General features: G+C 36.0%; 1 protein-coding gene across 1 annotated transcript; it reads left to right on the forward strand.

Moving 5' to 3' along the window:
* Positions 1–11,521: 11,521 nt before the first annotated feature.
* On the forward strand, positions 11,522–13,960 carry LOC126721910 (uncharacterized). Its single transcript, XM_050424991.1, has 3 exons — positions 11,522–11,873; positions 11,915–13,094; positions 13,198–13,960. Exons 1-3 carry the CDS (start codon positions 11,522–11,524, stop codon positions 13,796–13,798), a joined length of 2,133 nt encoding a protein of 710 aa, XP_050280948.1. The 3' UTR covers positions 13,799–13,960.
* The last annotated feature ends 4,062 nt before the right edge of the window (positions 13,961–18,022 follow it).

The raw sequence follows: 18,022 nt of genomic DNA on the forward strand, positions 1-18,022 counted from the left end.
TTTCTTGTGGTAGCCTTGTCTCCATAAGGAAGACCAGTTTGGGAGCTTTAACATGCAGAGCTCGTTTAAGAGCCCTGACTATCCAGGGGTTCCCAAGCTCCCGAGAGTTCCAACTTAAGATACTCATTGGACCTGATGGTGTTGCACAAAAGCCACTGCTGATCCTAAATGTTGAGCCATTAGCTTGCCCAAAACTGTTTTTTCCTCCTCTATCTTTTGCTTTTTTACCACATCTATTTCCTTCAATGCACCATCTATGTTCAATTTCCTCTTCTACATTGGGCACTCAATCTCAACTTCCATTGTATCCTGTTGTTGTTTGGTTGGAGCCAACTGCTTCCACTTCCCTTTCTGTTGGGCTGAAGTAGAGATATTCTTATTAATATCCATTAGCACTGTCTTGTGATGAAGAATCACTGGGAGTGGTTGAAGAATCAGATGCTGAAGAAGATGAAGGCACAACCAATCTTCAAGAAAATTATAACTCACTCCTGGAGAAGTCGGGTGAGTACACAAGAGTGGCCAAGGCAGCTGTGAGAAAGATGAAGAAGGCAGAGGAAGACTGTAAAAGTCTCCTAATTCGCTATAAGGAGGCCAAATGTGAGATAGAAACATTGAATGGTGAGCTGTCAGAAGCCTACACAAAAGTGAGATTTCTTGAGCAAGAGGTTGTGCAAGCAAATGCTAAGATAGAGAGGGTCACCACCAAGAAGTTAGATGATGTTATTTCATCTTAAAAGAACTTTTCAGACAAATCCGGGTTGGGATATACCGGAAGGAGTAGCTCATCTGGAAATGTCACAAAAGAAGTGAAGTTTATAAAGGCCAAAGAGTCAGTTGAAGTTGGCCCTACTGCTGAGAAGCCCAAGATAGAGGAGAAGAGGAATGTGGAGAACCAACGGATGGTAAACAACCCCCGTAATCAATCTGTGGGTAGGTCTGAATCCCGAGCCAAGTCTCGTCCACGATCACAAAGAGTTCCTAGATCGAACTATGTGTGTCATCACTGCAGACTTCAAGGGCATACTCGGCCAAATTGTCAAAAGCTGAGAGCAATGAATAATGCAACTACTCCAAGGTCACGAGGAGCTAGAAATGACAGGAGAAATTGGGCTGGTGAACCATCAAGAGATCAAAGTAGTGATCCCGGAATGATGGACGTGATGAAGATGATTGGTGTTTTCACCAACTGCTTAGAAAGCTTCACACGAAGGTTTGAAAGCCCTAAATCTCGTACCCAATCCTATAAGGAAATCACCCCAAACGCAAGTGACGTGTGGGTGAAAAAGGGTACTCATGCATAAGCATTACAACATGTCCATGCATCAATACTTCCTATGCTTTGTGACTTTGTTTGGTTGTTTGCTTATTAATTGTGTTGGTTGAAATTTGTTTGTTTGTTTTTGCATTCTATCATTTATTTCTTTTTGTTGTTTTTTATCAATCTTTTCCTTCTTTTGTGTATCCAAAAACCACATAAAAAGTAGAAAATCGAAAATTTTGATCGACATTATTGAGTTTTTGTCTCAAAACTTGTTTTGCCTTATACCTTTGTGCTAATGGCTTTGTGCATTTTCGAGCGTAGCTTGTTCCTTTACACTCTTATCACTGTGGAAGAAATCTTGAAATCTATGTGACTGTTGTAAATAGATCTGCAAACTTGTCATGAATGATTAGTGAATGGTTATGTTGACCTTGAGACATGCATAGACTTGTGCCTATATATCTTCCCACACTTTATTTTTTGTTTTTGCTAAAAAGAGCTCACCTAATGTAAATCTCCAAATGAAAAGAGATATTGAGCTGCAAAAACCTGTCGCACATACTAGTATTCGACTAGGAAAAAGGGAAAGCGACCAAAAATAAAGTATATGATTATTCAAAAAGCCAAAGGCTATATCATCAAGGTGGAATATCAAATATCACTCTCACAATGAGAGATGATTGTCTCAAAAAGATCAAATGTTATTGTTGAAAGTGGAGTCAAATGTAAAGCTCTGAATTATGTATTCAAGTCTTGTGGGAGGTCATATATGCATACTTCTATAATTGAGATGGGTCATATGATCTAGTGCTAATTGTGTATGCCTTGGTTGAATTGATCATTGAAGCGTCACATTAGACTAAGGACTATCTCATTGTTGATACCCACACACAACACACAAGTTTATGTTCAATGAATGCCATATTCATTTGTGTGATTGTACTTGATAAAATGTGTTTTCACATGCTCAATCTTTGTTGATTCAAACACAAAAAGATTTTTGAGTGTTTTAGTTGTTTTTGGAAAGTATTTTGTTTTCTCAAAATCTGAAAATTTCAAAAAACAATGTTACCCTGTTTTGGCGACTTAGTCGCGGGTAAGTCAAGTCGCATGCCATAGTCGCGAGCTCGCGGGTCAGTTTTGGCGACTTGTTCGCGAGTGGAAGGTCTAGTCGCAAGGGATACACAAAGATTTTCGCGGCTCAGCTCGCGACTCCCTCACGAGTGAAACTTCCAGTAATGAAAAACACTTAGAAAATTTTTCAAAACTTTTGGCTTGAAGTGTTTTGGCGGGTGTATCTGGCAACTATATGGCGACTTACCTCAGCCACGAAAAGCGCGTGTTTTGCACAGTGAAGGCAATTTTTAAAATCTTTTTCAGTTTTCCCAGAACTTTATGTGACTGTTCATTTCCTCTTTCGTCTGAAACTTACCCAAACACTCTGTGTCACCCCCTTCGAACTCCATTGTTGCTTCATTTCTTCTCAAAATCATCAAGAAAAGGTATGGGTCTTCTCTTCTTCACTTCATATTTTATGTTTTGAATATTATTTTCTTGCTTTTTGAGTTGTTACTGTATTTTGACATGTACTGTGTTCGAACATTTTACTCTTAGATTGCTGGGTATGGTTGGCTGTGTTTGGTGCTATTTTCATCTACTTTCATATTGTTAGTCACATTGTGCTAATCTTTGTTCTATGATTTGGCTTTTGTTGGTTTTCATACTCATTTGGTATATGGGTTTGGTATTTTTTTTTTATTTACTCCTTTTGTGAGTGTGCGTGATTAAGTATGTCTGAGGCTTTGGATTGCTTATCTTATATTACTGTGTTTCTATGTGGATCTAACTTTGTATGATGATCGAACTCCAGAGACTCAAGACATTCTACAAGTTCTTGGACCTGACCATGAAGTTTCTAGTACAGGCACATCCATAAGCACTGCCAAGTTTGCACCAGAGTTGACCACACTAAAGCTGATCATGTTCTCTAATCTATACCCACTGTCCAACACTACCTTCATCAATCTTGGAAGAGCTCAATTCCTCTGTGATCTTATTACAGGAGCCCCCATTGATATCTGTACCCATATCTTTCAGACCATAAGAAAGACCGCGGCTCAATCAGCAGCTCGAGGATGTATTCCATTTTGCAGTCTCATCATGAAGTTCATTCTTCGTGAAGGTATTGTTCCTCCCTCAGATGGAAAAATGATGACCCGTCTGTGTCCAATCTCCATGTTCACTCTACAAGCCAACAAAAGTCATTCCTCTAAAACACCAAAGAGTGTACACATCTCTTCGGTTACTCCATCTGCTCCTGAGTCAGAGACACATGTACATACCACACCCACTTCGCGTGTCCTCCCTGACGTTCAACAAACTAGCATTCCACAAGTACAGTCTGATCCTCAAACTAATAGAGTGGGTAGTTTGCTTGAAAGTATTCAGAAGCGCATTGAGGAAATGGTGACACTTCTCTACTCCACCAATAACCATGTTCAAATGCGACTCGAGATCATGGAGAATCAGCTAGAAGCTATTCAACAAAAGTTAGACGACAGCCTTTAGTTATTCGTGCCAAAAAGGGGGAGAGCATACAGTAAGGGGGAGAAAGTTCAAAGGGAAGTGTGCATAGTAATAGGGGGAGTACACATACTTTTGTTTTGGTCTTTCCTTTTAACTTATAGGTTTATGTTTTGGATAATTTGTTGTTATTATGGGTTTGATACACTGTGGCTTTGGTGTATGTTTGTTTCTAACTCATAACACATGAATGGTTTTGAAACTTGGTTTACTTTATATATATATATATATATATATATATACTGTTGATGTTTTTCAGTATATAATGTGTTTGTACCCATGGTGATTTTGTAAGCTTTTAGGGTTTTTGTTTTCATTATCTGTAGGCTTTATGGTTTGTACCATGCTTTGTGCAGCCTCTATGTTTTGTTAAATCAGTACTTCTAACTAAATGTCATGCATTTTCTTGTTAAGTACTGTCACTCTTGTGCCCGTATAGGATTGTTCCTATATGCATATACTTAGTGTATTATGCATTGGTTGAGTGTTGGGCATAAAAGTAACTTGCATTGTTCTAGTTAGCTTGTATGTTCAAGTGTTCATTCCAAATGTGAATGAGCATTGTGGTCACTACCTTGTAGTGATTACTTGTTTGATCAAGCCATGGTTTGTTTCTTAACTCCATCTTTGCTTGATCACATATTGCTTGCTTCATATGCATTTCATGCTGTTCTGCATACAATGATCATGGTGTATTGTTGTGTTTCAAGAGTTTCATGTTCATATGTTTCAAGAGCTTCACAGTTTCTAGAGTTAGGTGTGAGTGAGTTTTGATCAACTGTTCCCAACTCACATGTTAAGTCTAGAGTCTGTTTTAGGGTTTTGTCACGGAATAGCCAAAGGGGGAGATTGTAAGGTTGAATTTATTCAACCATCTTGTTGGCTTTATTCCGTGCCAAATTTGCTTGTATTTTAGCAATTAGAAACCCTGTATTTAGGTGGGATTATTGTAAAGGTAGTGAGTGAGATAGAGTGTTGAAATGCTCAAGAGTGTGCAAGAAAACAGAGACTCACGGGTGACTCGCTATTGCAAGCCGCCAAAAGATGCACACGTGCCAGGCATGCCAAAAGTTGAAGCGTCATGCTAGCTGGAGCACTACAGGACAAAATAGGACAACTAGCCGTTCTATTATCTCGCGGCTGGATCTCGCAACTCAGTCAAGCTGTAAGGCCAAGCCGCGAGCCAGCCCTGTTTTGAAAAACCTGACTCTTCACATTCCATTCTCACCCCAGTATAAATACCCCTTATACCCACGAAAGAAAGAGAGCTTCCAGAGAGAATTTTGAGAGAGAAACCCTAGAGTAAAACAAGATTGATTCATCCATAATCTTCACATGAGAGACTCTTTAAATTTCTCAACTCTCGTCCTCTCCATTGTTAAACCCTTGAGAGGTCTTTTACCAAAACCTTTTTTCTCACCATATCCATTACTGTGAGAGGGCTGTTTGGTGTTTTGGGAAGCAGTTAGGAAGGAACCAATATACATTAGTTGATGCTATGGTCAAGTAGCGGAATCCGGGAAGTTAGAAAAGAAATAGGTTCGGCGCAACCTTGTTGGAGCAAGAAGCTTGGAGGGCTTAGGTACACTGGGTAGATTAGGCTTGGAGGGTCTATTGCTGTTCATGTATTCCAACTACATTTTTTAGTGAATTACTTACCGCTTGGAGGGCGGCGGAGAGGTTTTACGCTGAGGGCTTCGGTTTCCTCTTCGATAACACATCGTGTGTTGTCCTTGTGTTTGCATCTTCCTTCCCTTAATCTTTGCCTTTTATTTTCTGCTGTGGATGTGTTTTTAATTGGCTTAGATTGTTTACCAATTCTGTTTATAGCTTGTGTTCATTTTCCGCACACTTGTTGTTTGTCATAAAGCTTGAATTGGTTATTTTGTTATTGGGGGTCTAAACGTTCAAGGGTGTTTTATACACTATTTGAACTTTCACAAGTAAACATGATGTGAAACATGTGAGCAACTTGATCATACACCAAAACAGTCATATAGAAATGACTACAATAATCACATAGCAAAGCAAAGCAAATGATCATCCGAACATGCATTCAATGAAGCACAATAGCATAGGGATATATACATGTCCAAAACACAAACACGATGCAATACAAGAAAACAAACATAAAAAGAAACAAACAAAACAAAGTTTTCTTATTAACTCAATGTCTTCTCCCCCTTGTTATATGCATCTCTCCTATGGAATATCTCTCCCCCTACAAATGTGCATGAAAAATAGAATTTCTCCCCCTAAGGATGTGCACAAGAGTCATATAGAAATGACAAAAACACTCCGGTATACTCTCTAAAGTATACTCTCTCCGTTTTTGTCAGGAATAGACAAAGGGTCAAGGAGAAAAGAGGGCAAGAGATGAAGAACGAACAATGCTAATGATGCATGAGGGGTGCAAGATGAATGAGAAAATGAAGCTCAATCCTAAGACAAAACAAAGTGCTACAAAGTATAAGGTAAACATGACATTCTAGGATGAAGAAACAAGGTATAGACCAATGCATGACAAGGGTAGCAAAGGTGTGTGCAAGAGGTGGCTATGTGCAATGCATGACCAATGCATGAAAAATGCACATATGGGGCAAGGTATGTTAAATACACAACCAATGAACCAAACATGTTCCTAATGAGGAAACATGAGAAACCCCAAAGTTTGGTACTCATCGGAGTCCAAACAAGTGAGAAAATGCCTAAGAGGCATTTTATCAAACACCTAGCATGCACACTATGAACAACAATGTGAAACAATGCATGAACATCATGAAATCCACCCTTAATACATGTTCTTTCTGCCACAAGGGGCCAACAACCAATGCAAATCAACAAAAGAAACCAATCCCATGAAAATTTTGACAAAAATTAAGTTTTCCCAACCCCTATGATGAAAATCCCAACCAAGAGCACAAAACTCTCCAAAACATAATCTAAGGATCCAAAATAATGAAAAAAGTTTAAAATTACCTTAGAGATGTTAAGGAATGAAAAATCATTCAAATTGAATGGGTTTTGATGTAAAAATAATGAAAGAGGGGTTTAAAAGAGGATTGGAGAGGTTTAAAACAGGTTTCTCACGAAAAAAAACTCTTTAAAAAGCTGATTTTAGGCGTTTTGCGATTGGGCGAGTCGCCAGGTTCAGTCGCGAAAATTTTCGCGAGTCGCGAGTGAGTCGCCACAGCTTCTGGATGAACTCGCAACTGGGGTTTCGCGACTAGCGAGTCACCAGCTGAGTCGTGAAAAACTCTGACACCTGTTTTTCAACACAGAACATGTTTAAACAATGAAAAACAAAGTAGGCACTAAACATGAACACAAAGAGTGATAGAAATCACTTCCAAAAACATATAAAATGATCAAAAATCTTTTGGATTGATCCATATATAGTTGAGCACACACACATCACATTTAAATAAGTACAATCGAACAAATGAATAAGGCATTCATTGAACATTAGGCATGTGTGTTGTGTGTGTGTATCAAATGTGGAATGGTCCTTAGTCAAGAGTGAAACTTCAATGATCAATTCAATCAAGTCATACACAACTAGTACTATGTCAAGTGGTTTATCTCAATTATAGAAATGAACATAAATGACCTCTCACAGGAAAATGATTACATATCTTTGAAGCTTTTCATTTAGCTTCTTTACAATTCATAACATTTGATCATTTTGAATCAATACATCTCATTTTGAGATTGATGCTTGAAATTTTTGATATTTCAATTTGATGAACAAGCCTTTGGCTTTTAGGTATCATACATTTTCAATACAAGTTGCTTTCTCTTTTTCCTGGTCAAATATTAGTATGTGCGACAGCTTTTACAACTCGTTATCTCTTTTCATTTTGAGATTTACATTTGTTGAGCTCTTTAAGCAAAAACAATAAAAAGTGTGAGAAGATATATAGGCACAAGTCTATGCAAGTATCAAAACCATCAAGACTATTGACCAATCATTCATGACAAGCTTGAAAATCGATTTACAACAATCACACATAGATTTCAAGATTTTTCCCACAAAGAAATAAGTGCATAAAGAACAAGCTAAGCTCGTAAATGCATATAGCCATTTATACAAAGGTACAAGGCAAAACTCACATGTGATATGTGCTCAAACATATACAATCAAACTTTTTGAATTTTTCATTTTTATGTGGTTTTGGATTTTTACTCACACAAAACTGAAACAAAAAAAAATAAGATCAAATGCAAAAACGATCAAAACACTGCATATAAAAAGATGCATGATGCATAAATGTGTGACAATGAAGTATCAAATGCATGAAGAGTCCTACAAAGATTGAAAGAATTCTATCAAGGATCAAAAGAGCAAAAGCTCAACCATAAGAACCCTTTCTCATCCAAAGACAACAATTTTTTGGAATGAGTGTCTCATAAGAAGTGAGCCGAGGGTTGGAAGAATGAGAACTGGAGATGCACATATACAAGGAGTTAAGAGCATTAAACACTTTCTTTAACAACATGCTATTTTCACTCAAATCCGGTTTACCCTTTTTAGCATAGCTTCCAAGAAGCTCAAGTTTCTCTTTTCTTTTGATTCTTTTAAAAACATGAAACTTAGTGCATTGAGGTCTTAGATGACCAAAAGCACCACAATAGTGACAAACAATGTGTTTAGGCCCACTGGGCTTTTTGGGAATGGATCTAGCAACTTGGTTTTGTTCTCTCTTCGACTTAGAGCATTGAGGCCTTATATGACCAATCACACCACAATGGTAGCAAGTTGGAACAAACTTAGATCCATCCAAAATCTTAGTTTGAGACCTAAACAGAGGCTTAGATTTAATAGTCTTTCTCTCCCCCTTTTGATTTCTTTTATGTGGAGGAATGTACACCGATTTGTCTTTTGAGGTAGAACACACAATAAATACAAAATCGGGTACCACAACATGATTGCAACAAATATTTTCATCCTTTTTAGCAATAGGTTCAGCAATCAAACATTTGGCATGCATTTTCAAAGATTCATTCTCACATTTTAGCTCATCAACAAGTTTGTTAGACAAAACAAGTTTTGCATCCAAGTTCATATTCAAACATTCAAACTCTTTCAGCTTTTCAAGAATTTTCAGCAAATTTCTTATATTTCTCAACCAATTTGTTGGATTCATTGAGTTTAGCAATCAAATCATCATTTTCACAAAACAACTTGCTCAAATTCTTTTGAAATTTCTTAGCATTTTTCTTGAAGAGATTGTCATTTGGAATATCAACAACATCCAAAACATCTATAGAAGCATACAAAGCATTATCCATGGCAAAACACACAAGGGGTCAAGGATCACACTTAGGTATTTAAACCACAACAAGTGTACCCGCTCTGATATCAATTGAAAGTTCAATTAGTGTATAAAACACTATGAACATTTAGACCCCCAATTAACAAATTATCAATTCAAGCTTAATATCAAACAATTAATGTGCGGAATATGAACATAAGTTTAATACAGAATTGATAAACAATCTAAACCAAATAAAATCACATCCACAGCAGAAATTAAATGGCAAAGATTAAGGGAAGAGAGATGCAAACACTAGGACAACACAACGATGTGTTATCGAAGAGGAAATCGAAGCCCTCGGCATAAAACCTCTCCACTGCCCTCCAAGCGGTAAATAATCCACTAAAGAATGTAGTTGGGATACATGAATAGCAGAAGACCCTCCAAGCCTAATCTACCCAATGTACCTAAGCCCTCCAAGCTTCTACTCCAACGAGATTACGCCGAACCTATTTCTTCTTTAGCTTACCGGATTCTGCTATTTGACCATAGCATCAACCAATATGAAATTGGTCCCTTCTTAACTGCTTCCCAAAGCATCAAACAGCTTTCTCACAGATATGGATATGGTGAGAAAAAGTTTTGGTAATGTACCTCTCAAGGATGTAACAATGGAGAGGAAGAGAGTAGAGGAATTTGAAGAGTCTCTATGTGAAGATTGTGGATGAATCAATCTTGTTTTTCTCTAGGGTTTCTCTCTCAAAATTCTCTTCGGAAGCTCTCTATATTTCGTGGGTATAAGGGTCTATATATAGTGGGGTGAGAAAGGAATGCGAAAAGTCAGTTTTTCCCAAACAGGGTGGTCTGGAGACTTGGCCTTGCGACTGGACTAAGTCGCGAGTTCAAGTCACAAGCTAACGGCCTGGCCAGCCTGAGACTTTTGTCCTGTAGTGCAACAGCTGGCATGACTCTTTAGCTCCCCTGCATGCTTCGCACGTGTGCCAGCTTTGGCGGCTTGCCAGTCGCGAGTCAGCCGCGAGTCCCAGCATCTTTGCACAATCTTGAGCATTTCTTCACACTCTCTCACTCACTACCCTTACATGATTCCCACCTAAATACAGGGTTACTAATTGCTAAAATACAAGCAAATTTGGTATGGAATAAAGCCAACAAGATGGTTGATAAAATTTAACCTTAAAAAAATTGACAAGATCGAAACTGTGAGGATGAACTTGAAAATTGATTAAACTTAAAGAGTGTAATTTGTAATTAAATATAAAATAAAGAGTATAATTGTTGCTGTTCTAATGAGGCTTTAGGAACCACAAGACCAATCCCTTGAAGTTTATCTCATTTTCTGTTATTTATTTTATTATCAATTTTTTATATGACACCAAAGGTAATAGTGGCAAGGTAATAGAGCTGATATTGGAGCTTATTTTTCGGAAAAGTTTCAGGAGTTGTACAAGTCAACGAATCCACCATTCTCTTCAAATTTAGAAAATCTGATTGAAGCCAGGATAATTGAATAGGAAAATATGATATTATGCTCTATCCCTACTAGTGAAGAAATCAAGAAAGTGATATTTAATATGAATCCTCTCAAGGCTCTGGGACCTGATGACCTGCTGGGGTTATTTTCTAGGTTGCACGGACACGCCATTTTTGGCGTCGTGTCCGTGTCCGACACGTGTCGGACACCGGAACGGGGACGACGCGCTAGTTTCCGGTGTCCGGCGGTGTCCCTCTTTTTTTTTTTTTTTTCGCTTCTCCGACACGGCTCCGACACGGCGCCGACGCGGTTCCGACGCGTCCGACACGCCAGCAGTAAAAAAAAAAAAAAAAAAAAAAAGGAAAAAAGCACAGATTTTGACAGATGGACTTACCATTACCGTTGATCTGTGACAACCCTAAAACCATAAAACATTTTTAGAATCTGAAAATTGGAAGATCAAACCACAAAACTCAAGTTCTTCACTTCTTCTCTGTTGCTGAAACCCACTTCGCTGCCGCTGCTGTCTGTTCTTCGCCGGAGTTAGCTCTTGCCGATCGGCAAGCTCTGACGTCGACGGCGTTCCATCCGTCCCTTCCGATCTCCATCTCTCTCTGCAACAGGTCCGATTCACCTCTTCTCTGTTCTCTCTGCTTTTTTTTTTTTTTTCTTTCTTTCTTTCAAGTGTTAAAGACTAAAGTGTGGGTGGGTGTAATGTTAACTGTTAAGCACTTATATATAAATCGTGTTTTGTCTGATTTTTTTTTTTTTTTTTTTTTTTTTACTGCTGCTGTGGTGCCGTGAACTCTGTCTTTTTTTTTTTTTTTTTTTTTAGTTATAACTTATCATTTATAAATTTGTTTTTGTGTCCTGCTATAGTTTTATTTATTTATTGAAGTTAAATATTGTAGGTGAATTATTAAAATGAATCCTGAAAATGAAAGTGAGAATGAGAAATCATCTTCTGAGAATGCTGCTCCTCTATGGAAATATGTTACTAGATTAGAAAAAGCAAGTGTTGGTGGTGGGAATGTTTCTTTTAGATGTAACTATTGTGAAAAAATTTTCAAGGGGTCTTATTCAAGGGTGAAGGCACACTTGTTAAAATTGCCTAAGTTTGGAATACAAGCATGTGTCAAGGTTGGAGATGAGTATCAAAATGAAATGCAGAAATTAGAAGATGCATTTGAGGAATCTTCGCGTAGATTGAAGAAGCCTAAGTTAGTGTCTTTACCAACTGATTCTCTTACTAGTCCTAATTTGGATAGTAGGGAGAGTAGTACAGCTATAAGTCATCCATTTTTCCAAAAAAAAAAGGGGTTGGGATTGGGAATTCTCCTTTGGAGAAGGCTTTTAACAGTCAATGTCGAGAGCAATTAGATTGTCTTATTGCTAGGACATTTTACTCTGCTGGCTTACCCTTTCACTTTGCTAAAAACCCGTATTGGATTGAGATGATCAAGTTTGCAGCTAATAATAATTTAGCGGGTTATGTTCCTCCGGGTTACAATAAATTAAGAACAACTTTGTTGCAAAAAGAGAAGGCACATATTGAGAAGTTGTTGAGGGCAATTAAAGACACTTGGAAAGAAAAGGGTTTAAGTATTGTAAGTGATGGGTGGACAGATGTACAAAAAAGGCCACTTATCAATTTTATGGCTACATCACAGAAAGGGCCAATTTTTATCAAATCCATTGATGGTACCAAAGAGTACAAAGACAAGCACTTCATTGCTGACTTGTTTTTAAAGGTCGTTGGTGAGGTTGGGCCTCAACATGTTGTTCAAATTATTACTGATAATGCGTCTGTTATGAAGGCTGCAGGATCTATTGTTGAAGCTGAATATCCTCATATATTTTGGTCACCTTGTGTTGTGCATACTCTCAATTTGGCTTTGAAGAATATATGTGCACCTAAGTACTCTTTGCAGAATGAGGATGCTTATAATGAATGTAACTGGATTGCACAAGTTTCAGATGAGGCAACTTTCATTCGTATTTTCATCACAAATCATTCTATGAGATTAGCAATTTTTAATTCATATTCTCCTTTGAAGTTACTTGCTGTTGCTGAAACACGATTTGCTTCAATAATTATCATGCTTAAAAGATTCTTTCAAGTAAAACAAAATCTTCGAAATATGGTTGTTAGTGAGGAATGGATGTCATATAGAGAAGATGATGTAGGAAAAGCTCAAACTGTGAGGGATTATATTTTGAATGATTTGTGGTGGGACAAGGTTGCATACATTCTAAGATTCACAGAACCTATTTATGAGATGCTTCGAGTGGCTGACACGGATGCACCTATTCTCCATAAGGTGTATGAAATGTGGGATTCCATGATAGAAAATGTGAAGAAAGAAATATACCAACATGAAGGCAAGGAAGACTATGAGGAGTCTCCATTCTATAATGTGGTACACAATATACTTATTGAACGGTGGACTAAAAATTGCACACCACTTCATTGCCTAGCCCACTCCTTGAATCCAAAGTAATTTTTCTATCTCTTTAATCTTTTCGTTTATATTCTTTAGGTATTTCTAAATAAATAAACTAAACTTATTAGTTGTACTTGTTTATTTGTTTTTAACTAGGTATTATACTATTAAATGGATTGAGGAAGTTAGAGGCCGTGTTGCACCACATAAGGATGCTGAAATTTCAGTGGAGAGAAACAAGTGCCTCAAAAGGATCTTTCCTGATCCTGATGATAGGCAAAAAGTTAATGTGGAGTTTGGTTTGTTTAACTCATTACAGGCTTATGATGAGGATAACATGGAGGATAGGTGGAGCTACAATCCAATGCTTTGGTGGTCAACTTATGGGTCTACTTTACCACTACTTCAAACTTTAGCTCTAAAACTTCTTGAACAGCCTTGCTCATCATCATGTGCTGAGAGGAATTGGAGTACCTATGGCTTCATCCATTCTATGAGGAGGAATAGAATTACTCCTAAACGTGCTGAAGATTTAGTGTTTATTCATTCTAATCTTCGACTTCTTTCAAGGAGGAGGCCCGAGTACAATAGTGGAGAATCTAAGAAGTGGGACATTGGTGGAGATAATTGGGATGAACCATTTGGAGGACCTGGGTTGCTTGAGATTGCTTATCTCACACTAGATGAGCCAGAGATGGAGACAAGTATTGTTGAGAATAATGATTATGTTGATGATGATGATGTTGTTGTTCTTTGATAATCTTGTAGTTTAAAACTTGTTATCTTTTTATGTTTTTAGTTTGATGTTGAACTTATTATCCTTTTATGTTTTTAGTTTGATGTTGAACTTGTTATCCTTTTATGGTTTGTACTCTAAACATTTTATGTGTATTATTGTATTACTTTGGGTGTTAGTTTACTTATTTGTAGTTCTACATAATTTGAATTCTAGATATAAATGTATTTTATGTCTAAAAATATTAAAAATGTGTCTAAATATAAAATTTAATTAATTATTTAACCGCCGTGTCGCCGCCGTGTCGTGTCCTTATTTTTCAAAAATTGCCGTATCCCCGTGTCCGTGTCCGTGTCGTGTCCGTGTCCGTGTCCGTGTCCGTGCAACTTAGGTTATTTTATAAACACTACTTGCCCATAGTTGGAAACCAAATTATTGAGGCAGTGCAAAGTTTCTTCCAGGATGGTTGGCTCAGGAATAAACCAAACCTTCATAGTTCTCATTCCTAAGGCCCCAGGTGCAAGAAATTTTAACCAATTATGGCCAGTAAGTTTATGTTATGTGTGTTACAAGGTGATATCGAAGATCATAGTGAATAGATTGAGGCCGCTGCTGAGTACGCTTATTGACTTGGCTAAGGCAGCCTTTGTGCCTAATAGTTAGATATCGCGGTGGCTGTACAAGAGATTGTTCACAGATTCAGGAAATTAAAAATGAAAAGAGGGTATGTGAGATTAAAGCTAGATTTCTAGAAAGCCTCTAATAAAATGGAGTGGACTATTCTCCAAGCTGCAAGGCCTTTGCTTTTAATGAAAAACTAGTCGCAAATCCTGTGTGTTGTGCATGATAATATTGTTATAGGGTGGTCTCATTAAATTTCTTTTTTGCATTTTGGACTAATTTAATAAATAAGGTAAATTATGTATTTAGTCCTTATCTTTTATGCTATATTTCAATTTGGTCCCTAATTTTTCAATTGTGTCAATTTGGTCCCTAACCTTTTAATGTCATGTCAATTTAGTCCCTGATGTTATCTCTTAGGGTCTGTTTGGATACAGCTAAAAACTGAAAACTGAAACTGAAAACTGAAAAACACTGTAGCGAAATAATTTTTAAATGTGTAAATAGTATCGTGGGACCCATTTTTAATGAAAAAGTTGCTGAAAAGTGAAATTTGTGGGTCCGTGAACAGTACACGATGTGTTGTGATTGGTCCAAAAATATTTGAAAAGTCAAAGTTTGCAGCTACTGTTCATTGAACAGTGCATGAACAGTAGCCGCACCTCTCAAAACGCTCAAAAACGCGTGAAAAAAAAAAAAAAAAAAAAAAAGTAAACGTAAACGCAGACTTTTCATCCCAATCCAAACGCAACCTTAGATGGAAAAAACTGACGTGTCAAATAAAATAATAAAAAATTAATTTACCTGTCACATCAAATGCCAACTCTACAGCCACATCATATCAAAATATTTAAAAATAAATAAATAAATTGTTGTTCTCACGGAGACTGGGATTGGGGAAAAAATTAAGATCCTTGACTCTCACGTATGCTCATCCTAACCCCTGAGCCCTAACTCTCTTGGCTAAAATAGAGGTTTTAGACAACGACGAGGTCTGGCAGCGAGGACTGGCGGCTGATTTTTCTCTTCAACGGCAGAAGATTTCTCTATCACACGTTTTAGATGATGATTTCATATGATAGTTTTGTACGGAGCTCAAATTGGTTATGGACGTTCTTTTATGGTTATGTCTGTTCTTTTTGGGTTTTTTACGGATGTCAATTTGAAACAAAATTGTACCCCATCATAGGTTCTCACGTACGATCATATGGAGGCTTGCTAAACAGTGATGTTAGGTGTTTTTGGTATCGCTCCACGTTTGAGGACAGCTTTGATTATTTATTTATTATTATTATTATTAACAATGTAAAAGGAGATTAGTGCCAAAAGATGTGCACACAAGTCCAATTCCTGGACTTCTTGGAATAATTGGCTCAAGGGCAACTTTGAATTTGATGCTTGGGAACATTCTCTTTTGGATTCAAAGGACAGCTTTGATTGATGCAAATCCTAATGTACTGACGTATGCTTTGGAACTATCACAGTATATATGGTTTTGTGTTGGATAGCTTAAAGATCAACTAATGTACTAGTTTCAAATGATGTACTAGCGTAGTGATTTAGCAACCCCATCATATTCAACAGTTTCCATTCAGTTCAATCCATACTCCATAGGCATTTTTACTAACTTTGAGAGAGAGAGAGACCAGGTGCTGCAGCTACTTGAAGAGAGAGGCGCTGCTGGAATAAGAAAGAAGGTGCAGCCGGAAGGAAGAGGAAGGCGCCACCGTCCTCACGTTAGGAAATTTGGATTTTAGGGAGATGTGTTTTAGATTGGGTTTGCCCCAGTTTAATGAGATAAGTGAACTTTATTATCAAAGTAAAAAGGATTTGATTTAGGTTTTTTTTTTTTTTTTTTTTTTTTTTTTTTAAATTGACGGGGCAATACATCTATTTGTTGATGTGACAATTTTTTTTTAATTTATTCCATTTGACACATCAAATTTTTCTCTCTAAGAGATAACGGCGAGGACTAAATTGATACGGCAATGAAAAGTTAGGGATCAGATTGATACAATTGAAAAGTTAGGGACGAAATTGAAATATAATGTAAAGAATAGGGACCATTTATGTAGTTTACCCTAATAAATAATAATGTATTTTATAATCATATTTTCATTTGTTATAGGGACAATCACAAATGTAATATTTATAATTTTTTTTCATACCAAAATGAAAAGTGAAAACAATATAATTTTTCTCAAGAATTCAATAGGGAGAAAAAATATATCATTTTTTTAATAAAAATTATTTACAACATTTTGTATGTCATTAAAAAGTGTATAAATTTTGGAAATTATTTTTTTAAGTTTTAAACAAAAATTTTCAAACCCAATTTTTTCTACCGTAAAATAAAAAACACCGAGAAACATATAAAAAAAATAATAAAATTCAACAAAACTACAATTAAAATAAAAAAGAAAAGGAAAAATAAAACTCACTTCAAAGTTAAACTCATTCTTCTGAATATGTAAAACATTTCAAATGTGATCTGATCAAGCTAAATATCCAATATATAATCAAATTCAAAAATTTTAATAAGGTTTTGAGGTAACGCAATAGAAACATGTCACTATTCCCAAGAAAAAGTGTTGGTTATTACCTTATACATAATAATTGTAACTCATTTTTCATAATTAAAAATTTTAAAAAAAATTAAAAAAATAACAAAAGAAAACAAGAGTACAAAAGGGGAAAAGAGTAGAGAATTTTTTTTTGAAAAAAGAAGAAGTATTGTTCTTAATATTGTCATAATCTAATCTAACATCTAATCCAACATGTGAAAAATGAATAGATAAATAAATAATGTTAAACTCAAAATTGAATTTGTTTTCTTAAAAATATCAAAGTATACACTAATGACATTAGAAAGATGAGCAATACAAAATATTCGTAAATGCTTAAAAACAATTACTCAAGCACCTAAATACATCATATAATAAAGACATAACAATTTGGTGCTAATTTGTTAAACAAAATATTTACAAACAGTGAAATGAAACTGCACAAAGACCATCTTTTCAACTATACTAATTGTTCTTCATCATATTATCCAAACGATCCTAATGTTTTCCAAATAAATTAAAACTTGACAACAATACAAAATATGGACATATTATAATATGATTTTCCCCAAATCTAGTCAACAACATTAAAATTATTTAGTGTTGTAAATAAAATGAAAAACAAATACTTGCATCAAGGAACACATATAGGTTAGTCAATAACAAGACACTGGGAGTACAAACTTCATAAAAAATCCAACAAAAAATGAAAAAAAAAAAAAAAATTTGAGAGAGAGAGAGAGATAACCTTTTTGTGTGGAAAAATAAAATATGCATAAAATGAGAGAAACTAACAAATTTATAGTAAGAGGATGAGAATAAGAAGAGTCAAAATAAAAGAAGATAAAGGGGCAAAGTTATATATAAAGTTAAAACCATCTAATAGGAATATGTATAGACAATACTTAGTTATAACATTAAAATTAAAGTAGATAAATATGTAAAGTTAAAACCACTAAGATGATTTATAAAGCCAATGTATTTATTTATATATTTAATATTGTCAAAAAAATTAAAGGTAAAAAATAAATATGAAAAAAATAATGATATGGAAATGACG

Source organism: Quercus robur, chromosome 4, assembly GCF_932294415.1.
Source record: "Quercus robur chromosome 4, dhQueRobu3.1, whole genome shotgun sequence".
In the NCBI taxonomy this organism is placed as follows: domain Eukaryota; kingdom Viridiplantae; phylum Streptophyta; class Magnoliopsida; order Fagales; family Fagaceae; genus Quercus; species Quercus robur.